The sequence below is a fragment of the Aspergillus costaricaensis genome (assembly GCF_003184835.1).
Source record: "Aspergillus costaricaensis CBS 115574 unplaced genomic scaffold BO79scaffold_11, whole genome shotgun sequence".
Lineage (NCBI taxonomy): Eukaryota > Fungi > Ascomycota > Eurotiomycetes > Eurotiales > Aspergillaceae > Aspergillus > Aspergillus costaricensis.
In genome coordinates, this window is record NW_020291811.1 from 684556 (window position 1) to 707853 (window position 23298).

The 23298-nt window shown below is 40.1% G+C and overlaps 6 protein-coding genes across 6 annotated transcripts; all 6 read left to right on the forward strand.

Moving 5' to 3' along the window:
• Positions 1-8441: 8441 nt before the first annotated feature.
• On the forward strand, positions 8442-8792 carry BO79DRAFT_253715 (uncharacterized protein; the record flags this gene model as incomplete). Its single annotated transcript, XM_025686014.1, has 1 exon — positions 8442-8792. One exon carries the CDS (start codon positions 8442-8444, stop codon positions 8790-8792), a length of 351 nt encoding a protein of 116 aa, XP_025541133.1.
• A 260-nt stretch (positions 8793-9052) lies between these two features.
• BO79DRAFT_208494 (uncharacterized protein) lies at positions 9053-9653 on the forward strand (the record flags this gene model as incomplete). The annotated part of the gene is made up of 2 exons (XM_025682413.1): positions 9053-9314; positions 9375-9653. A coding segment is annotated over exon 1 (154 nt), but the record flags the coding sequence as incomplete, so codon positions are not given.
• Positions 9654-10511: 858 nt separating this feature from the next.
• On the forward strand, positions 10512-12424 carry BO79DRAFT_263027 (GIY-YIG nuclease family protein; the record flags this gene model as incomplete). The annotated part of the gene is made up of 3 exons (XM_025686627.1): positions 10512-11871; positions 12201-12289; positions 12342-12424. Exons 1-3 carry the CDS (start codon positions 10544-10546, stop codon positions 12422-12424), a joined length of 1500 nt encoding a protein of 499 aa, XP_025541135.1. The 5' UTR covers positions 10512-10543.
• A 380-nt stretch (positions 12425-12804) lies between these two features.
• Positions 12805-14006, forward strand: BO79DRAFT_170996 (uncharacterized protein; the record flags this gene model as incomplete). Its single annotated transcript, XM_025679553.1, has 6 exons — positions 12805-12963; positions 13022-13397; positions 13445-13565; positions 13615-13682; positions 13735-13765; positions 13825-14006. The coding sequence occupies 6 exons, from the start codon at positions 12805-12807 to the stop codon at positions 13988-13990; spliced, it is 921 nt and encodes a 306-aa protein (XP_025541136.1). The 3' UTR covers positions 13991-14006.
• Positions 14007-16222: 2216 nt separating this feature from the next.
• Positions 16223-16964, forward strand: BO79DRAFT_7593 (uncharacterized protein). The gene has a single exon (XM_025689708.1). It carries the CDS (start codon positions 16435-16437, stop codon positions 16825-16827), a length of 393 nt encoding a protein of 130 aa, XP_025541137.1. The 5' UTR covers positions 16223-16434; the 3' UTR covers positions 16828-16964.
• Positions 16965-21414: 4450 nt separating this feature from the next.
• On the forward strand, positions 21415-23152 carry BO79DRAFT_7608 (uncharacterized protein). The gene is made up of 6 exons (XM_025689711.1): positions 21415-22008; positions 22072-22157; positions 22216-22441; positions 22498-22578; positions 22632-22691; positions 22753-23152. Exons 1-6 carry the CDS (start codon positions 21572-21574, stop codon positions 23081-23083), a joined length of 1221 nt encoding a protein of 406 aa, XP_025541138.1. The 5' UTR covers positions 21415-21571; the 3' UTR covers positions 23084-23152.
• Positions 23153-23298: the final 146 nt, after the last annotated feature.

Below are 23298 nucleotides of genomic sequence, written 5' to 3' on the forward strand. Positions count from 1 at the left end.
CTTCTGTTTATGTGATAGCTGAATATCATATAAGTAAATGAATTATATAAGCTTCATGAATCAAACTCGTATACAACTTTATATGTCTAACATAATACCTGAAACCATATATCTTTTAAATTATGAATTTTTAGTAATTATACTATAGCTAACATTCGCAGTGATAATATGTAAAATGCCGGAAAGACTACAGTAAAATATACTGGATAGTATGTATCAGAAGAAAATTTAGCATTTGATTACTCTTATAGAAGTTCCCTAATTGAAAAGGGCTAGGCCCTGTCAGCTATCCGGAATTAGAATATCTATATTCCAACCTGTCTGGTTCTGGATCTTAATCTGAAGATATCTATAAAAAAAATAAAAATTTCTAGAATAAGTAAAGAAGTTTACTAGAATTATAAAGAAAAACTTTTAGAAAAATTATTTATAAGAAGGATTAATCTATCTGTAAATTAGATAATTCTTTTTTTAATAAATTTAATTTTTTTATTAATTATTATATTTTATGTAATTCTCCCGGCTTCTTAATCTATTATAATTTTGAATTTGTTTCTTTTTAAAGTATTTATTAGATAATAGACTGGTAATATATAATAATTATAATAAATTAATAAATATTTTTAGCTATTATGAAGATACTACTTAAGCTGATATTATTAATTAATTAATTAAATATATTAAAAAACTAATAATCTAGAGTATAAAAATATAATATATTATCTTTTAATAAAATATAATAATAAATAATAAAATTAAGACTAGTCTCAAGCAGGTTAAGTAATTTATTAATATCTGACTTCTATTTTTTTAAGTATTTATTATAATATTCTTATTTATATTAATATTAGTATTAGTATTAGTATCAGTCCAAGATCTAACTAATATAAAGAAATTAAAGTTATTAATATTTATAAACTTTAATAGAAAGAATAAAAATAAATTTCTGAATTAGTTTAATAATATATAAATAAAAATTAAGATTAATTAATAATTTATTAATATACCAGCTGAACAGGTCTAGTATATATTTATATTTTTAAATAAAAAAATTAAAATAAAGATTAATTTATAAATAAAAATTAATTATAAGATTTTATTCTTTTCAGTTACAGTTTTAATTAATTATCTTAAATTAATTTATAAAAATTTAATTTAATAAAAAAAAATTATTAGTAAGCTGTCCATCCTCAAGCAGAGAAATTAAATAATTAATAATTTTTTAATAAAAATTAACAGCCTGTTAATTAAGACTAGAGAATATAATTAAAAAAATTTAAATAAAAAAAACTTTCTATACCAAGTCCTGAATAATAATATTTATTAATAAATAATAAATATTAAATAAAAACTAGATTTTAAAGACTTTTATTAACAAATTAAATAGATAGCTGATAAATTTATAAAAATAAACTAATTTTTAAAAAAATAACTAGAATATTCTAATATTTAAATAAATAATATTTTTAAAAAAGTAATCACAGATAATACTATAAATTAAAAATCTATAATAATAAGTATAGAACCTGCTTAATAAGTTTAATAAATATTAAAAAAAATATTAGTTAAATACTATGAGACAGGATTCTGTTTATATTATAAATTTTTAAAATATTATATTACTAGATATTTTTATCTGCTATTATAGTATCTTTAAAATTTAAAGAATAAAGTTTACTAAGTTTTATTTAAAAATAATCCAGTTAGTAAAGCTAGCCAGATATTAAAGAATCTGGTTATTTAATAAATTCTAGTTTTAAAAAAAATATAGTTTTTCTGGATTATTATCTAGGAAGATATATATTAATTAATTATAATTATAAAAAATTTAAAAAAAAGATTTAAGAATTTAAAAATTATTATATCTTTTCTATATTAGAATTAGTCAATGGAATTTATTTTATAAATATTTTAATTAATACTAGCTGTATATCTTACAGAATAATTAACTAGAATTTTATAAATAAAAATAAACTAGAATATATCTTTATCAAATCCCAAAGTATTAAAGAATTTAAGAAAAAAAAAGCCTGTATAATTAAATTAATAAAAATATTATTAAATATAAATAAAAATCTGTAGAAATATATATATCTTTATATTTTATTATATATATATAAATATAATATTATATTAGAACTCCTATAGATAAAATACTAGAATATAATATTTTAAACTAAGAATTTTATACTTAATATCCAGAGCATGAGGGTAAAAGTATAATATAAATAAAAATAAAACTATTTCTTAATATTACTTATAATTTCTGCTAATATATAATATACTTAAAAAAATTAAAAAAAAAAAAAAACTTAATAAAGCTATTTATAATAAGTTTAATAAATATTAATAAAGTCTTTTATAAACTTAACTGGCTAAAAGATTCTGTAAAAGTAGAAAATAAACTACTAGACTTTTATTATAAATATTTAAATATTTTTAATAAAATAATAGTAGATATCCTACCACTCTATTACCCGGGAATAGATTATACTATTAAAATAATTAAAAATCTTGAAGAAAAGAAAAAAGAGACTCCTTGAAATCTTTTTTATTAAATAAATTAATTAAAACTTTTAGTATTATAGAAGATCTTAATTAATTTTTTAAAAAAAAAGATTTATAAGAATTAATAATTTTCCGGCAGTTATATTTATATTATTTATTTTAAAATCTAATAATAATTTATATTTTTACACAGACTACTGAATATTTAATTAAATAATTATAAAAGACTAATATTCCTTGCTACTTATTTAAAAAAATTTTTAATATATTTTAAAAATCTATTATTATACTAAACTGGATATTATCTAGATTTTTTATTATATTTAAATTAAAAAAGAAGATAAATAGAAAATTATATTTTATATTTATTTTAAATTATTTAAATAGCTGGTAATCCTGTTCAGGCTTATTAATTATTTAAGTATATTTTAATAATATATTAACTAGATTTTATAAGAATTTCTTAATAAATTTTACTTTATTTATATTAATAATATTTTTATCTTTATAAATAAAAGCCTGGTCACACACTGTATTCAGATATAATAAATATTAAAATATTTATAAAATACAGATCTTTAAGTAAATATTAATAAATATAAATTTAAGATAATTACTATAAAATACCTGAAATTTATTATTAAAATAAAAAAAAAAATTTATATGAATCCTGTTAAGGTCCAGACTATATAAAATTAAAAAATATTAAAAATTATTTATAATATTAAAGTTTTTTTAGAATTTATTAATTTTTATTAATAGTTCCTTAAGAACTAGAAAGTCTACTTAGAATTTTTAATATAATTTATTAAAAAGAATATTAAGTTCAGCTGGATACTAGAGATCTAAAAAATATTTAAAATTTTTAAAAAGATTTTTATTACTATTTCTGTTCTTGTATATTAAGATCTTAAATAAGAAATATTAATAAAAATTAATTTCTCTAGATAATATACAGAAAGAATATTATTTTAATAAAATAATTAAAAAGTTCTTTATCTAGTGGTATACTTCTCAAAGAAAAATTTATTTATAAAATATAATTATTAAATCTATAATAAAGAACTGCTAGTAATTATTTAAATCTTATAAAAATAGAAATTAAAACTTATTATATTTTTCTATTTTAAAATTTTTAATAATTATTAAAACTTAGAATACTTTATAATTTAATAGCAGCTTATAAAATAATAAATATATTAGATTCAGTTTTTAAATTATTTTAATTTTATAATTAATTACTGTCCAGAAATAATAAATACTTAATTAAATATCTTATTTTGTAGATTCCAGAATATATCTAAAAAAAAAAATAAATATATTATAAATTAAAAGATCCAGTTATTTTATTTTATACTTAAAAAAGAATTTACTTATATAATATTTATTAATAAAATTTTTAATAAAAAAATTTCTATTAATTTAAAGCCCAAGGAATTAATACTAGATAATTTATAAAAATAAATAAAATAAATTAATAAAAATCTGAAAAAATATTATAAAATAATAACTGAAAACAGATCTAAGTTTTTTAAATAATTAAAATTAAAAGTCTTTATTACAGAATACCAGCTGGATATAAGTTAATATTTATTTTTTTAAAAGTAAGTTTAAGTTTCTAATTTAGAATTTTTATAAATTCAGATTATTTAAGAAATTTATAATAATATAATTACTGGATATTCTAGACAGAATTAAACTTATAAAATAATTACTTATTATTATTACTAGTTAAATATAAATAAAAATATTTATTAATTCTGCTGTAACTATGACAGTTATAAAATTAATTATATTTAAAAAAATTATAAATAAGATTTCTTGAAACTATTACTGATTTCTAATTAATTTTAATAAAATATTATTATTAATTTTCTAGTAGATCTTCTAGAGTCTCAAGATTATAAAAATATTATAATTATTATTAACTAGTTAATTAAAAATATTATTATTAAAATTATTCTAAGCATAGATATAAAAAACTTTATAAATATATTTATTTAAATATTTTATAATTATTATAAAGTATTTTAATCAGTAGTTTCAGACTATAATTCTTAGTTTATAAATAAATTATAAATAATCCTATATAAGATACTAGATATTAAATAATATTTTTTTACTATTTATTATTCTGAAATAGATAGTATAATAAAATACTAAATTATAATTATTAAAATCTTTTTATAATACTTTATAAATTAACAGTAGATTAATTAATAAAAATTATTATTTCTAGTATAGCTAGCTCTAAATAATTAAAATTTTATATTAATAAAAATAAGTTTCTTTTTTTTATAATACAGTTTCTATATAAAGCTCTTAAATTTAAATATTAAAATAAATTTTTTAAAATATAATTAAATTAGAAATTTCTGAAAGCAGACTAAGATTATTCTTAATAAATTTTAAGAAACCTGAGATATTACTAGCTTAATAATAATAATAATATAAGAAATATAGAAATAATATATTAATTAATAATAAAATCCTGCTCCCTGCTATAAAGAAAATAATAAAATCTAATTAAATTTAAAAAATATTATAATTAACTAATCTAGTAAGAAGTTAGATTAATAAAATATAAAGTTTATAATATTAGAACAGATCAGAATATATATATATAAGTTAAATATATTATCTAGAATTTATTTAATATTTTATATTAATTTATTTTAATTTATTACTACAGACTCTTTATCTATTTAAAAAATAATTAATTAATAACTAGATACTATTATTACAGAAAATAGTATTAAGAAATATATTATTAAAAAAATTATAAATAAGAAAAATATATTCTAAAAAAAATACAGCTATAAAAAAATATTTCTAGTTAAATAAAAAAAATATATTAAATCTATATAAAAACTAGTAATTAAGCTTTATAATACTGAAGCTTATAAATACTGGTATAATTTTATTTATTTATTTTATTTAAAAAAATCTACATCAGCTCAGCTATATTATAATAAAAAAAATAATAATTAAAAAAAGTTAGACTTTATTAATTATTTAAAATTAGAATATTTATATTTTAACTTGTCTGGTTCTAGATCTTAATCCAGAAATATTTATAAGAAGAATAAAAATCTTTAAAATAAGTAAAGAAATTTATTAAAGTTACAAAGAAAAACTCTTAGAAGAGTTATTTATAAGAAGAACTAACCTGTCTGTAGATTAGATAGTTTTTTTTCTAATAAATTCAACTTTTCTACTAACTACTGTACCTTACATAGTCCTCCCGGCTTCTTAGCCCGTCACACTAATAATTCTGTTTATATATAGAAATCATATATATGATAGTAATTTCTTTTCTCCATCAACCAAAATGCTCTAGATGAGTATATCGTATTAATCTGTCTCTATATCTATACTGTCTAAGCTAAACAAAGCCAACCCTACCTGAGCTGATAGTAACACACGCAGCAGGTTTTGCTGTAATGAAACTTTCGACTGGAACTGTCAGTTTAAGTTCTTCAAGAGTGGAAACGAGGAGCTTACGTCCCTACGAAGTGTAGCCGTTCTATTACTCAATCGAAATCGAGGGCCTTCTTCCCAAAGAGGAGGAATCCGGCCGATATAAAGAACACAGTGTGAAGCGCTCGCGACTGGCAAGCTCAGAAGGCGATGGCTGGGTAGACATCGAACATGCGCCCCTTGTCCACTGCTGTCGCCCAGAGGGTTGCAGATGTGTCGCTCCAGATCAGCCGTCGTGCCTGACCGACCCTCGCGCCACCGTGGCGGTTAGAAAAGCAATTTCCATCCATCACATCTTGTCTGATGTGTTTCAGAGCATCCTGCACGAGGAGTGTTACTACTCGGATTCTGACTGGTTCACCTCTTGGTCGGGTTAATATTTCCTGGCTTGTTTTTACCTTTATTTACTGGCCCGGCAATGCTCAGTTACAATGGGTATAGCCACCAGCGAAGCGAGAAACATCGTTATAGACCCTTTATACAACGATCATCAACGGGAATTAGCAAACGGCTCGTCAAGATGCAGATGAATCGAGAGACTGCTTCTAGGAACAGTGAAACCCCAGTCGATAATGGAGTAAAGTCTGAAGAGCCATGCCAGTCTAATGGTAACTAAAGGTAAGATTACATTCCACTTGGCTGCGATTAACTATATACTGACCACTATTCAGCGCGCCTATTCTCCACACGATGATGCCTCCCACTGTATGTGCCCACCATGGTGATTTGTCATGGGCCAACTCAGCATTCGAGCATCTGGTAGATAAAGCTACCGTCGGACGCTTGAATGTCTCATAGTGGTTGCATGAGATGATTCAAAAGCAGATACCTGCAGCGTATCATACTGATCAAGTAGGGCGTTGTATCAACAAAGCAATCAGAGCGTTTGGGGGCACGGCGCAGTCAGGCTGGGTATAAGGCATAGACCCTGTTTAGTCTCGTTGTATCTCATCCATATTATACATGTCATAGATGAAAAGAAGCTTTTTTGGACCAATTAGCGGAGTCATTATGCTATGAGAAGGATGCAAACCATGTGACATACACGTATTTACGAAAAGAAATACGCGGACTGCCGAATTAGGGCGCGCGTCTTGTTGAGGCTGTCCATTTCATGGAGGAGATCAAAGCGTGGGATACCATGGTGGCTGGGGAATGTGTCGTCGCGGCAGAGACCCTCTGGTGCGAGCCTAATGTATTAGGAGAGCTCATTAGCGACGCCCAGCGGCCGTGGAGGGAAGTACGCAACAGATCAGGATAATCACATTCTCCCCTCGGATATATGATATTGTAGGACAAGAGTACGGCCCAACAGTTGGCGCTTCTCCAGAGTCGGAAGCCTTGGCTGTTTCTGTCTTGATAGTTCAAATGGATAATTGATGAGATTATGGATTATTGAACCTCCGGGGGAACAAGAATGAGGCATATAAGTATATTTGAGCTAGACATACTTGATAGCATATAAAGATAAATGAACTGTTTACTACGACATAGCTCTCACATCACGGTATAGCCTGTAGAATTGACTTGTAAGGACACCCTGTCGATCGATGAGGAAGGCTGCTTGCGTGAAATCAACGTGCCAAGTCATGACTGATTGAACTGAGAGCTTCATTCCTTGGAAAGAACTGTATGTCTACCATGAAACGGATATCTTGGCTTCCTGGCCAAACTATACGGAACTTTCAACCAGAAAAAACCTCTCCGAAAGGCTATTGAGTCATTAGTAGGACAGAGAGTTTGACCAACTCAACGTCCCCGTTGTCTCAAAGTCATCCAGACAGGTGTATCGGGGCCCTTTGATCTTGATCAGCGCCTGAGTAGCTACACCCAATAGGCGTCATCAATAATCCTGAAAGACAGCACTCTAGGTCAGCTGTGGTAGGTCTAGCTTAGGGTCAGGCCAATGTGGATATCAGAGTTTGGATGGACGAGAATCCGGTGTCAGAGCTTAAGCAGCTCGGAAGCTCGGCCTGATTTCTTGTTGTATACCTAGAGGCCCAGCTGTAGAACCTCCAAGCCAAGTTGCTGGCCGATCTGCATTTAATTTGAGCAAGTGGCTGGTTTTTGCATTGCATGGTTTTGAGACAGTATCAATTAATCCTAACGCTTGGAACGATGGAAAATTGCCGAGTTAGCTAGCAATGCGACACATTCGATACTTAAAACCTGCTGGCACGTCGCGTTGAGGCGCAAAGCTCATGAAGTGATATATTAAATTCTTCGTGAGTGATGATCCAGCTCTCAGATATTATATCTATGCTGAATGCCTTATAGGCTCTGCTACTGAGTTGCTTCTTGGCCGGTTCAGGATACCCGATGCCAAGACGCCAGACTCCCTTTTGGGACGACACGAGGCAGGGTTCATTGCGGAGATGAAAGAGTCCTTGAAGAGGGCTAAAGGCCATAGAACTCCTGAATATAACAGTCTAGTACTACCCCGTTGTCGCCCCATGCTTCTGGCTATAGGCCAACGGATGGCGTATGAGGCAGCTGTTGATGCGGGTGTTGATCCCAATTTTCTGGCGCTATATGAAGCCGGAGCGGTGAGGAACGACTCAAGTTGGTATGTGGAGCAGCTGAGGCTCAGTAGGGCATCTCAATATGATATGGAGTGCCAAGCGTGCGATAGTGTGATGTCGCAGCTAGATAGGCATCTGGACGAATTGGGTATCGAGCCGTACTGCACCGCCCCGATGCTGTCGCCGGCTAGATGGGAGACTTTCATCAATACCTGCCCTATATATACGGGAGACGCAGCTCCTAGCCTGGATTACGGTGGTAGCCGAGAGTCCAGACTCTGAGAGTATATAGTATCCCGCAATTTGACTGATTACAGCGTGTGAAGCTGAGAGAGCAGTGGACGGAAGTAGACGGATGAAGGAGTCAAAGTGGAAGTGGAGAAGAGATGGGCGGTGGATCTTTGCTGCCTGAGCTGATCGGCTCGGCTAACCCCAGAAGGGTCTAGTGGGTCCTGAGCTGGTCAGTGACGTTGATGGCGTCTCTCTCTTCTGCCTCGACTTTTGGCTCATCTCTGGTTCTTGGTCTGGCTCCGTTCCTGATCCTTTCTTCTTCCCAGGTGAAATACAAGAATTGATTCTGATCGGCTTTCTATCTCGTCACAACATTTTACATTTGCAAGGCATCAAATCTCAAAAGCACCTCACGATGGCTGCCTCATCCGTTTCCTCCGCTGTCAACTTCACCCTTCCTTCCTCCAGTTCTGGCTCTTCCATTAAGCGACCTATCAAGACAGTCTCTAAGCCTTGTTTTGGCTGCGACTGCGGAGATGAAGAATGCGATTGTTGCGTTTGCACTGTGATGTGGTATGTCAATCAAAAACCCGAGATTTACAGCAAACATCGTTAGTAACCCCATTTGTGCAGAACCAACGCTCGCTATTTTTCTGGCCATGTCTATAGCGTCCAAATGGCCTGTGGGCTATTTGCCCAATATGATGATACATACGACTTTCAATGGGCGCATTTAGGAGTTTGTCATGGGCTGTCGGAGGCAGTGGGTACATCCATCACTGATGCAACCCCTTGCCATCCACGTTGATACATTTTGATTTGGCTATAGCAAAAGTTTTAGCACAGATTAATTGATCTGCTTTGAAATTCCAGCTTCTAAGCCGTGCTATTCAGAGTTTGCTCTCAATTCCCTGACTAGTGGTTGTAAGGTTTACGGCGAGCCTCACGGTCAAGGCCCTGGATACTTTGATGCATATCTTACAATCTTCCTGAATACAGGCTGAATATGAATGGAATTTTCCATATTTTCCTGCCGTATGATTTCATGAGATGTGACACCAACTAGACAACAGCAGGGGACCCTAGACTAGCGCCGTCCGGATGGTCTAAAGCTAAGCAACGATGGGTTTAGCATGCCTGTCCAGCCACAATAGGCTGCATACGCGAGTCAGTATTAGACATCTTGTGAGGGGAAACAGTTTGACCCTAAGTCCTAACAACCTTAACACCCTTGGGGCAGCATCCGTCTCGCTTGCTTGCGCTCCACGTATCCGGGGCTACATCTTCCACAAAAGGATGCCACCTTCACGCATCGGGTTTTCGCATAGTCAGATAGCAAATCAGCCATAGAGTACTCAAGCTTCTCAAGCACACATATCATCGGGTTCAAGCGGGAAATATCTCCGCCCCGTTGTCTCGAGATAAGCCACGTTCCCAAGCGCCGACGGGTCTAAATTTGGGTGGTCCGAACGAACTAAGCAATGCGCTAACACTACCGCCGTCTCAACTACTGCATGATATAACGAAGCAATGCACTTTTTGGGTAAAGCACGTTACACTGGTGCAAGGCTATAGGAGGGGAGGTGGCTATTCTGACTGGTTTGGGTGAGAGGAAAAATATGGACAGAGCACAGCCGCATAATAACAGTTTCTTGATTTGCATAATCATACTCAGTGGCCTACCTCTGAATCTGCCTTGCTTATCCCTGCCATGGCTGGTCTATATGAATCACCCACAGTCCCTCTTTATCGATCTGCCCATTCGCGAAGATTCAACGCTATTTTCCGACACAGAGACAACTATGACATCTCCCTTCTCCACTCCTTCGTTCCCTCGAAACGTTCCATTATTTTCACACCTGACATCAGACGACAATGACGAGACTTACGACTCTCCTCCGCCTATCGATGTGGCTACTATCTCGAGTGACCCTGCTCGACCTACAAGCCCCGGGGATCGAAGCCCTTCGGTTCAGTTTGCAGCGAGGCGGGAATTCAGACGAAGAGTGGCCTCTGTAACCTCAGCTGAACATATAGAACGCTCAGGAAACTCTACATCACCGAAGCCTATGACAGTACAGCAATACATGTTAGATTCCGATTCAGCTGACCAGAATTTAAATGCTCTGCGGCGACTAATGGCCGGCTCTCCCTCTTCACCACCACGATCACGTGAGGCTCCAACAATCAGCGGCAGCATTGGGAGTGCTGCCGTATTACCAGGAATGAATGATGTATTTCAGGATGCTGTAGAGGAGCAGATTCAGGGTCCTGCAGAGGGTGACAAACCAAAAGTTACGACAGAGGCTATTCTTTCTCACATGCACAACATCATTCGGGGTCATTACAACGAAAACAACCAAGGATATGCTTACGTTTACCGAGACAGTAAGGATGAATGTCAGCGCTTCAAGATTGGATCGACGGACCGGCCAGAAGACCGCAAAAAAGAGCTCGACAAGCAATGCAAACTCAAGAACTGGGAGTTGGTACAGGATCCTAAAATGCCTATTTGGGAGTATAAACGACTCGAAAGGCTCGCCCACAGTGAGCTGCAGAACTTCAGATGTGATACTATATGCCCCGGTGATGGTATGAAACATCGGGAGTACTTTTATGGCTCAAACGCTACTGCCTCTGAGGTCTTAGGACGCTGGTCGCGGTGGCTAGTAGATCACGAGCCATATGACAAGAAGAGCGAGCTGAAGCCTTTCTGGTCCGATCGCCTTGAATGTTTCATGGCTAACAAAATGGCCTCGTTCTATTTCAACTGCAGGAAAGCTACATGCTCACAGCGAGAATCCAGTCCCGTTGCTTGCCAGGAATGTCTTCAAAGAGGATGGAAAGTGTGGACAGAACCAACGACGTTAGACAAGGTTAAGTACTACTGTCCTTATTATGCCAAGGCCGTATGGAAGCGCACACCCACACTGTCAACCTGTTTCTTCCTTATGGTGTGGGGCAGATTGATTGCGCCGATGATCCTTGCTCTTTTGCATAGTTCCGAACTTCGTCAAGGGTTAATCGTGACTGACATTATTATATGCATATGCGCCCTCTTCTGTCACCTTTCCCAAAACAAGGTGGCACAGGGCGAATTTAAGACGAAATACACCGGTAAGAGAGCTACGTCAGCTTCGGGACAATCCATTATATCTCCAGGGGTATCCTCAACCAGACATGGCCAAGAAGATACTCCTGCAAAAAAGAGAAAGCGATAACATTTTCGAGCGATTCGGAATTTCAGCTTGTCGCTGCACCAAAAGAAACAAAGTCATTCTGTCGCATATGGAATGTTCTTGGTCAGCGCATCCTGTCGAAATATTCTATACCATGGGTAACAAGCAACTTGAGATGCGCTCGGGTCAATAAGGGCAAGTCGGAAAACAAGGTCCGTTCGTCTTCGTAATAGGCACGATGTTGTATATGGTGATCTACGCGACACACCACTATCATCAGCGCGGATATGCTCCATTTATCGTTGCAGCGACTGTTCTTTACCAAAGTAGGTTGTCAAACGAACACTGGGCGACGGTCATGGCGGGCTGGTGTGTAGCTCCGAGGTTATGCTGGGATACCCACCCGCGATGATGTCAATAGGGATATCCGGCCCACCCGGATGCTTGCAAGGCACGGCTGAGGAGGCTCGACCTCGCACTGTATCTGCAGATCGGGATTTGTGATATCGGATCTAACTCAAGAGCCAGGAACAGCGAGTCCCAAAAGAAACTTCCAGTTATTGTGGAGAGACCTAAGACCCTGGGTGTTGACGTAGGCGGTCCGTCACCTGACAGCCAACCCAATTGCAGCTATCTCAACTTGGAATCCACCGAAAGGTTCGTCACAATCCTCGTCTTCTTATTCTATTCGACTGATGAGGCGGTGGTAGCTTGTCTTTCGTCGTGGTGGGCACTCATAATTGCGTTGTGCCGAGCAATACCACTATCTCTTTCCACGTCACCCAAAACCGACTGGCCGAGCAACTCAAGTTGACCTTGGTTTTACTAGAAATGCAGCGACTGCGCCATAGTAGCAAACTAGCATACTTCACAATTATCAGTCAATGAGCGACGAGCATCCAAATGGCTTTGGACGGCCATTCTTCATTGTAACATGGGTCGAATTTGGTTTGGCGATCATCTTCATGATCGCTCGATGCGTTGCTGCGTCCAAACTAATTCATAATGTGGCGAAAGACCTGTATCTGGCGATAGCTACATTTGTAAGTACTCTCCTTCCTCAACTTACCACATTGCCGCTAATATCAATCAATGCGACAGGTTCTGGGAGCTGCAAGCATGGCGATGATCACTGTCGGAGCTACATACGGGCTTGGCCTTCCGCAGGACATGCTAACTTTCAACGAGAGCAAGATGGCACTACTCTATGGCTGGGTTAACCAGTTAATTGCCCTCGTTGCGATTGGATTGGGGAAGCTTGTCATTGTCGCGTTTCTCGAACAAGTCCAAGGCTATCAAACCAAAGCCAGAAGCATATTTCTCTGGTCTTTGGCGGGCAGCAACCTCGTCGTGAACTGTGTCGCTGCCATCCTCATGATGCTTCAATGCTCGCCGAGGAGGATGCTGTGGGAGGCCTATACTAAGGAGTACTGTCCTTATCGCAGCCGTATACAGATATTCGGTTATATTCAAGGGCGTGAGTGTATGTTTTCGCTTCTGCGGTTCCATGTCTAACATTGACAGCTTGGTCTGCTGTTTGCGACTTTGCGCTCGCGTTATATCCAGTTTCTTTCCTTGCACGGGTCCACGCTTTCTCGATAGCGACCCGGATTGGCCTCTGCGTACTGATGGGATTTGGCGTCGTGTAATGCACCTCCCCTCTTATCGGATGAGTCAATGCTGACGTAGAATAGGGCAGGGGCATGTGCAATAGTAAAAACTGTTCAATTGACTGTTCTGACGAAAATTGAAGATCCGAGCCGTGAGTAGATACTGTTCATCCACGGCGACATGAGAGCTAACAGACATGATAGAACAGATCGGAACAGTCATTGTTTGGAATCAGTGAGTAGCACTCATCCCCTCTATCTCGCCATAGGTATCACTCTAACGACAGATTACAGAACCGAAATGTGGGTCGTATTCATTGTCAGCTGTATACCACCTACGAAAGTGTTCTTCAAGCATGTATATCGCCGAAGTTCTATCCGGCTAGGCTCATTTGTGGACCATATGCGGCCCCGGGAACATGAGACGAAGCAGAATGAGTCGTTGCAATCTAGCTGTTAAGGCCGGTAAATACGAGAATTTGGACTTGGCAGTCAGTCGATAGGGAGGACGCTTATTGTACTATATGTATTTGTTATATGAGTATATGATACCTGGCGTTCGAACTATAGTAACATGCAGTATAGATCGGGGTGTAGCATATGTATAAGATTCAAGCCTACCCATCAAAAGCATGTTACTACATGCCTATTGTGTCAGAGACATGAATCATATGATAGTTCATCAGCTTCACACATCATTCGCAAGCCCATACATATATTTATACTAAATCCACCCTCCTTAGAATAATAAGTCACACCATCCACTCAGTAAGTACATACTACAGAAGCGAGCGTCAAATATTTCCCTATCAGTAACTACTACTCCCTCCATCAACACCCGTGACTCAATCCCTACCTATCCAGGTAACATTCACAACATTGAAAATCCGCCCCCAAAATCAAACATCCAGCATACCCAATCAGTCCTAAATCCCCCCCAGACCAAACAACTAACTAGTGAAGATCGGAGCCACTCGTGTCTTACTCAGCTCACCTCAGCCATCACACCAAACTAACCACTTACCTACCTAGCGAACCAGCTAGCTAGCTAACTACGTAGTCAACCCATCTATCTCCCCGTTTCACACTAATTATTGCATTATCCACAAGAACACGATCATAATCCACATTCCACAAAGTAAAAGACAAAAATCTATTCGACGGCTCGGCAATTACGTCTAGTAACTTGTACTTTCCATTTTCTCTCATGATTGACATGGCTAGTAGTCTACTAGACTACTACCCGCCTGGCAGTCTGAATAAAACCTAGTCTACCGATCATGGTTTCTATTTTCGGGGTTATTTCGGCGAAACAACAACAAAACAAAACAAAACATCTAGATTGGGTACCTAGACTACGTATGTATCTTGTTTCCATATGAGTTTAAAATTTACTTATTATAGTCGATCCAGGGGTAAATAGAAGCGGTACGTACGGAATTTGGGCTGGGGCTTGGTTGGATCTGCAAAGAATCTTTCTTGGCGCGGCGAGGGCCGATAGGGTCGTTGTTGATCGTTCTTTTATTATTATTATGATTATGATTTTTTTTTATTTCGTGATTTATAATTAGTATTTGAATTGTTTGTTATTGGTACTAATGTTCACTATTTACTTAGTAGTAAAAGTAGGGATTTGATATGTTTGATTGACTACTAGTAGTCGGTGAAACTAGGGAGTTATTAGTTAGTTGGTTGACCCCTGGTTTAGTTAGTATGGGTATGGAAGTGCGATCATAGTGGTTGTCATTATAGTAAGTCGTACATAGTAAGAAGTAACTGATAGATTAAGTTCGGTTTAGAATTCTGATGTGGCTAATAAGTAGTAATCCTACTAGTAGTACTCAGTCCTTAGAGTTAAGTTGAAGTGACAGAATGACATGCGTTGCGTTTGTGGCACAGTATTAGTGTGACTAGCAGTAGTAGTAGTAGTAGCCTGTAGCAACAAGATATATATCCCGCGCACGCATTATGAGTGCGACATTACTGACTTACTCCCATAGTGTTATTACTCAGGTACACTTACACTGACACCGGAGAATTAAATTCTTATCTTTTTATTCATCACTAAAATCTATGTACGAAATACACACACAAAAAAACTACAACTAATCAATCAAACTTTGTACTAAAGTATCAGATCATCCAAGGCAGTCGGCCCAATGTCTCACTCCAAACCGTTCGCAGTGGAACTTTGGAAATGCAGTCCCGGCCGGAGAAACACACAAGTCGGAAAAAGGAGCGAAAGATCGAATGAATGTATTGGCTGTGCGGCATATCTACCCCACCACGCAATCGTCCAGAACCCAACCACACATCCCCACAATAGTAGAGAGGGGACCAAAGGGCAGGAAAGAAGAAAAATGAAAACATTATGATGATGACGAAATCGTGCGTATGTTAGACTGGATCACTAACTAGTTAGTTAGTTAGTTAGTTTTAGTTTAGTTGGTTATCTACGTACGTAGTAGTCTCTACCAAGTAACTAGGCGTTTAAAGCAATCAAGCCGAGGTGGAGGGAGAAACAGACAGACAGACAGAGAGGGGTTATTTTGCATCTGGTCCAGTTAAACTAATCGATTGGAAAACGCGCGACGCTTGGACATTTTACATTTTGCATTTGACATTTCATGGTCCGGTGAGTTTTTTTCATTACACACATCAATGATCTCTTTGGTTGGAGCCTGGCGCATCTCTCGCATCTTTCCTGTGCATGCTGTGTGGTGGTGGTGGGCTTTGACCATGTTCCAGACACGTCAAAAGTCTAGACTTACGTATCTTTGCTGGCTGGCTAGCTAGCTACTATCTACTAGTATGGGTTATATACATCACATCAACCGAGCGCTTGGTCGCTCCAGTTGGGTGGTCCGTGATGCAGGGTAAATTGGATGGGTTGGTCGGTCATGCATGTTGGTACCTACAGGCTGGTTCATACGTGCGTCGCTGATCTTGAAGGGCACGGTTTGCCGCCGTTGTCTGCTTGGCATTAGTGCTTTGCTCTGGTTGGGTTGGCTGGGATTGCCTTTCTGGTCGTGGTGGAAAACAGCCTTTTATTTTTTATTAGTTTTGATCGAGTCTAGTCTCTGCCTGCAGGTGGTAGGACCCAAACCAGGCAAGGCTGGCTGCGATAAGGCGCACGATTTGGTGGTGGCGGGTCAGGACTGTCTGCTGATAGGGAACCCGAGCAATTTGGAATCGGATTGGCGATGTCATGATCGTACGGCGCTTCTTGCTGGAGGCTCATTAGCACCCCGAAAGTGGATGGCGTACCTCTCTCAGCCGCTCATTCCTGGCGCTTAAAGCTCGCGTACGTCCAAGACATGTGGGTTGGCGTGGAGAGCAGCTTTAGTCCAGGAGACAAAGAGGGGTCGAATGGGTTGGTCAGTTGGAGCTGAACGGCGGCCGGCAAAAGGTGGTCATTCGATTGGAGGGGGGTTGGTATGAGTCGAGAGGAAAAGGCTTCTTACTCTAATAAAAAAAAAAGGAAACTAGTGAAGCCCGGTCAGGGAGCCAGCAGATCATGCGATCGTGGAAGTGTGTTTCTCACCCCCCTCCCTTCCCTTCCTTCCTTCGCTTCCCTTCTTATCCCGGTAGACTATGACCACCCCTGCAAGCCTTAGTAGTTGGTTAATAGTGAGAAACCCCGATCAGATTGGTAGTAATTTGGGAGGCAAGGTAGCAGTGCTAACTTGGTTTAAGGTGTTACCTCAACCATGTGGCCGGCTACCCACCTCGAACGGCTCCCATCTCGGCCACATGCGGAATCCTAGCAGGATCAATAAAAGTGCCACAGCACGTGGAGTTTATGACCCGATCGCCGGATCCTGGCTAGCCTGGCAGTTAAAAAGAGCGTTTAAAAGTAGTTATTGTAATTGAGAGCCTCCCTGATGCTGGTGATGGGATGCAGGCGTATCGCCGGGTGCTCCCCAACGGGGAGCGCTGCGTGGTCCCCGGCCAGGAGGGAGCAAATTCCCCAACGACAGCTGGCTGCGGCGGTACGTCGAAGCGCTGGACTGTGCACAGTTCCCTCCCTGTCTCCGCACGACATCCACGAGGGGATCAGGCACCGTGAAGAGCGGAAAAGATCCCAGGCGCTTCGGATGGCGGTCGCCGAGAACGGGCCCCATAATTCAATGACGCTGTTGCCGGCCTGCCAACCAACCAGTCCAAGTGTCAACCGCCAGTGCCCATGGCTTTCCTCCGGTGGAGCAAGGCAGCGAAGCTAAACGGACGGAGGAAATTGGTCAATAGGATTCATGTCCTTGGTCGTAAACGGAGATTCCTCGTGACAACTAGGGGATTTTATTGGACTTTTTTTTCTTTTTTCTATTTATTTTAATTTTTTTTTTGTCTTAATTTTTCTGTCTCCTCCCTTCTGTTTCTCCATCAGCGCGATATTTGAGGGGGCGAGTTAATTTATTTGACCTTGGGTTTAGACTCATTTCAGCAAATATTGCTCATTTGCTCAGCCATTCCTCCCCATAAGGAGGACGGGAATTTGGCAAGGTGGATCAATGGCAGTGCCTTCGAGGAGGATTTGTTCGGTTACTCGAGCGTCTGGCGAGCGGGCGGTTAATCCAATTTACATCCACTGCCTCCCGTGAGAGAGCGAGGTTCTTGATCCTGGCCGATCATTTCCGTGGCGGTCAAGGCAATCACAGGATCGGACAATCGGGCGCTCGCCATGCTCCGGACTCTGAGGGGCGCAAATAAACGTGTCACGTAACTGGTAATTGGTAGCCTGCTTAGGGCCGGTCCACGGGTCTGAGTCTGACCGTGTCGGCCAAAGCGCCTCCCTTAGCAGTTAGCAGCAACCTTGACCTCATTGTGAGCGGCCTAGCACCTTCGGACCACCGTTTCACCGTTGGCTGCTTTCAGGACAGGCAATATTTGCGATCCTCCGGATCTTACAGCCCCGGCCACATTGGAAGAATAAATGGTGAGCTTTCTGGTCCTTCTGTGTCCCTGCATCTGCTCGCACCCAATCTGCTGGTCCCTCTCACTCCTCGATCATTCCAACCCACATCAGGGAAGAATGATGGGGAAAAAGAAACAGGCCCGTAGTAAGAAAGGCTGATACCTGGGGTCTAGAATACCTCGGGGATGTGATAATAGCCAGAGAGTATTTATGGGGATTACAGCGATCCTCTGGAGTTGACAGGAGGATCCGTGAGCTTGCAGCGATGCGCCAAGCTGTCGTCACAGAAAGTAACCTTTCGAAACGAAACCTGTCGATCTCCCCAGCGCATTGCGTTTGAGCATTGTCAGAATATAGTACGAAGGATGTATCCAATCATCCCTTCCACGGCGTATGGGAAAAACGGTAAGTGGGCATATGCTCTGCTGGGGGGGCGGCGCATCACTGTGTCTAAGGGGGGGCCATCTGGCGGAATAATCCAGAAAGACCCTTTTTCTTTTCTTCCGCCTGATTCTAGTTAGGTCTGCAACGCCGGGCCATGAAAGGGGAGACGAAGCCAGAAACACGCGATGGCCCATTGTAAGCCCGAAGCGGTAAGAATCGGGATCCATAGCGTGGCTGGCGGCCGCTAAGGCAGTGGGGGCCAAAAAAGAACAGGACAAAAGTTCTGAGCCTGATGCATTCGCCAGAGGCTAGGCACGCTAGACAAAACAATGATCGGGTCTTATTGCTCAGCGTGGTGCGCGCGGGAAAGCCTCCCAGTGATCGTGGGAGGGAAGGGAATCCTCAAGGGGACGGTTGGTGGTATGGGTCCCGGCTCCCCCTGCTCCCCTACATTGCAATCCCTGGTAGGAGGATGAGGGAAGGAAGCATGCATCGCCCCGGGGAAGGAATTAATTGAACCGCCCATTGCTTATCGCCATGTGGTTCCGGATCTAAAAGGCCATGCCTCGCTATCATGACGATCTCGCACGACTCCACGTATGTCAGACGGCGTCGTTCGCAACTAGCTACCCAGCCAGGACTGCCTTTAGCCCCGGCGGCCACTTTTCAGACCCGCCTGGATATACGAATCAGGGAATTGAAGGTCCTTCGCATCCTGAAATTGGCCCCCAAACCATGCGGATTCGACAAATCCATCGACGCCGCCTCTGAAGGAAGATGAGCCGAAACAAACCAGAGCATCATCGGGCGGGGGGGGCTTGTTAATCATTCACTCGGTTCCTGTTACTGGCGGTGACGCTCAACGCCCTCAAGCCTTTTGGGGCTGGAGTTGTGTTTTCCCCCTAAAACTTTCCACAACCGATGGTGACTGGGGAAGAGAGAGAGGGGAGGCGAGAGGGGGTTAGGGTCGAGTACACTAGTTTCAGCCGGTCCTTCCACTATGAGAGGAGCTTGTTTCTGCTTTCCCAGGCGGCTCTCAGCCCAAAGCCCGCCATCTCCGAGTCTATTCCTCTCATGGCTCGCGAAAAGAAGTGTTGGTATCGATCGACGGGCCGGTTAGGGCGATACGATTGCTGATGTCAATTGCTAAGGTCTCCTTTAACCCCGTCATTATTCCCAGAGTGGAGTAGCGAGGGGACAGGGGGGCGCTTGCATCCCAAACTAATTCGAGGCTACTGAAGCTGACCAGGCCGGGTGCGATTGAGCTGTTGGGACCTTCACGTGGCGATGGTGCAGGACTATCCCCTATTGAGTACCCTGACTCAGAGCCGGAGGGAAGCATAATCCGACTGGCGTGGCCCATCTTGTCCGGAATAAATAAACTCAGAAAATGAACCGGGTTCGATCCTACTAGTAAGTATTCAGTAGTCGTAGTGGTGACGGTGTGGTGGGTGGTGAAGGCCGACGGCGTTGGGTCACCGTTTAAACGACTAATATTAGCTCAACAACAGGAACGTTCTTCAATGACGGACCCGCTTAACACGATGATGGAGATGGATGGTTCTCCATGCTCTACAATCATCAGACCACAAATGGGGGAAACTTGTGGCTACCAACAATGCGACCGATGGACATGATCAGATGAAGGGGAAGTTTCGTAGATGGGATCGTCCCCACGTCCAAGAACTATCCAAGGAGATAACGCGCAGGTCAGTGGTGATTGTTGGGTTGGAGATCACAGGGAAAGGTAAAACAATAAAATAGAATAAAATAAAATAGAAAAAGAGGGCCCTCTAGTTAGATGGAAGCGTCCGATGTGTGGCAGTGAAAAAGAACACACACAGACACATACGCCTTTCATCGAGTGCGCGGGAGAGGATTTGAAATAATAATAATAAAAATAATACTAACCACAATAATATCCCGACCTGTCAGGAAAACCCCATAATCAAAACGGGGGGAACCATTTTTTTTTTTTTTTTTTTCAATTTTCAGCTACAAATTAAAAATAGCGAGAGAAAAATCCACGGTAATTCGTATACGAAAAAATCCAGGATAAGCGTAATTACTATTCCGATCTAGTGGCATAAGCCCAGGTAAAATACATACACACAGCACCCACCCTCGTTCTCTCTCACGCATTGCCCACCCGCCATAAGCTGCCAGTCTCCAAAAGACGAACCACCAGGTAATCTTCGGCCCCCGTTCGTTGCGCTTATTCGGTCTCTCGCTCGTCTGGCTATCACTAGGCCACCAGGCGTTAAATACTCTCTTCTAGCCGGGCTTCTGGAACACAAAAAACGGGTTATCGAATTGATTTACTACTACCTACTACCTACTATCCATCTACCCGTCCGCCGTCCTGGCCAACCTACTACTACTTACCACACTACTTACTACTTTCGCTGTCTCCCGTGGTGGATATAGTTGCTGTCAATCCGGAAGGATTCTCTGCCTAAGCCTACTACCTAACTAACTGTATGTTCCGTACCCTGATTTGTTTTCCTTCGATCTACTTAGCACCTGTTGGTTTTTGTACTTCTTTCCTCATTTCCCTTTTCTTCCTTCATCTCTCCAACGTCTTAATAAAACCCACCCCCCCCCAATCGTTGATCTTTTGCAATTTTTATTTCTTCTTGAATCATCTTCCTAAAAGATTCATCATCTTCATCCTCGTTATTCTCTCAGTTGTTGATCGCCCCTCTTGTTCTTGTGGTTTTGGCGTACCTCAATCGAACACCCATGTTTTCCAGTGAATTCTATCACTCACCAGGCGACTCGTTCGTTCGTCACAGACAGCTGGGCGATTCTATCCCGCGAAGTTGGAGAGTACCATCACCAGCCTCGGCACCTTTCGTCGTTGATCTTACTCACTCTGATGGTGGTTCGGTTCCGCTAAAGTCTGAGACAACCCCATCGGATACCGCACTTGCGTCTACTCTTCCAGGCTGGCTTCCTGGTTTACCGAGTCCTGCTTCGGTCTACAGCTCTCCTCGGAGCGAAATATCCAGCATTAGTTCAGGAGAAGGACGGAGTCATCTATCGCCTCTTCCTCCGAATCAGTACCTAGGCAGGGCGCCTTTTCCATCCGAGTTCATCTCTCGGGATCTTGAACCAGCAGACTCACCTTCAAGACTGGCCCAAAGGAGTCCCTCGCAAGCCTTTTCACAAATATCACAGTATGTATTGAAAGAAACGACCTTCTTTTCTGAGTGTTACTTACTGAAGACGTTTCCCTCCAGGGCGTCAGATTCTTCATTATTATCTCAGTCGATGCATCCCGGATCAGTAGCATTTCTGACGACCAACATGGCACACAACTCTCAGAGTATGTTTGCAAGCATGGCTTCCAAGCTCTTTGAATTATTGGCGCTGACGAGGAGCAGATTACGGCTGGCAAAACAGGCCACCCCAGCCTCTTCATCCGACTTCAATGCCTATGGATCAACAATCATATCCCCAGGCACACACACTTCCACCCCAATCTGGTTACCCAGCAGCATATCCACCTCAGCATGCCACCTCACAGAGTTACTATCAGCCAGGACTTCCGTCTACACATTACCTCACCTCACAGCCGGGTGTGCCCCAGAGCCGACACCAGCCTCGAAGGTACCAATATCCGTACTACCTGAGTTAACTGGGATGAAAATTGATCGATTTCATAGTTCTTCCATTCCATATCCTTATCCCAGCGCTTCCGTATCTGGCAGCCCACCCACCATGCCAGATCCCTCTTTTACATCAACGTGAGGACACCGACTGCATCAGGAGACGAATCTTATGGCTAACTTGTTCCTAGGCCTCCTTCATACCTAGTCAATCAGCCAGATTACTACCTAACGCCGAACTCTTCACTCTCGTGAGTGGCCACGTTAGCCATCAAGTCTTCGTTCCACCTACTAACCATATTGCATTACCAGGCAAACCCCCAACTCTATTCCCCAACCACATAACCTGATGCCATCAGGGACAGTGTATTCCTCTCCCGAGTCCGCTCCCAGTTCCTCAGATCCAGATCAAGTTCGCGTTCTTAGTTTTCGGCCAAAACCTCAATGTTGGGACCACGGATGCAACGGGCGTGAATTTTCTACCTTCAGCAACCTGCTCCGCCACCAACGAGAGAAGTCGGGAGTGGTTGCCAAAGCAGAGTGTCCCATTTGTGGTGCTGTGTTCACACGCACCACGGCCAGAAACATCCATGTTGCTCAGGGGAAGTGCAAGGGGGTAGCAAGGGAGCCGTCTGCCGAATAAACCCCCACACAGAAGCTAGCGTCAGGGGCCATGGACATGGCATGAGCGTCTGGTACATGGGCTAGGACATCGCCGAACCTCGTGAATGCGGGCTTACTGTCGGGCTTCGGGCAGCAGCGTATTCTAACATTACACCGTCTAGGCGACGGACCCAGAACAGAGCACAGATCTGTACAGTGTACAGATGATGGGTGGATCAGAAGAGGGAAAGCCCC

What these genes read in the sequence shown, in the direction of transcription:
- BO79DRAFT_7608 (XM_025689711.1), top strand. Translation starts at nt 21,572, where the DNA reads ATGTTTTCCAGTGAATTCTATCACTCACCAGGCGACTCGTTCGTTCGT. An exon ending in GATCCCTCTTTTACATCAAC is followed by an intron (nt 22,579 to 22,631) that starts GTGAGGACACCG and finishes ACTTGTTCCTAG; the next exon opens with GCCTCCTTCATACCTAGTCA. An exon ending in ACGCCGAACTCTTCACTCTC is followed by an intron (nt 22,692 to 22,752) that starts GTGAGTGGCCAC and finishes TTGCATTACCAG; the next exon opens with GCAAACCCCCAACTCTATTC.
- BO79DRAFT_7593 (XM_025689708.1), top strand. Translation starts at nt 16,435, where the DNA reads ATGTTGGTACCTACAGGCTGGTTCATACGTGCGTCGCTGATCTTGAAG.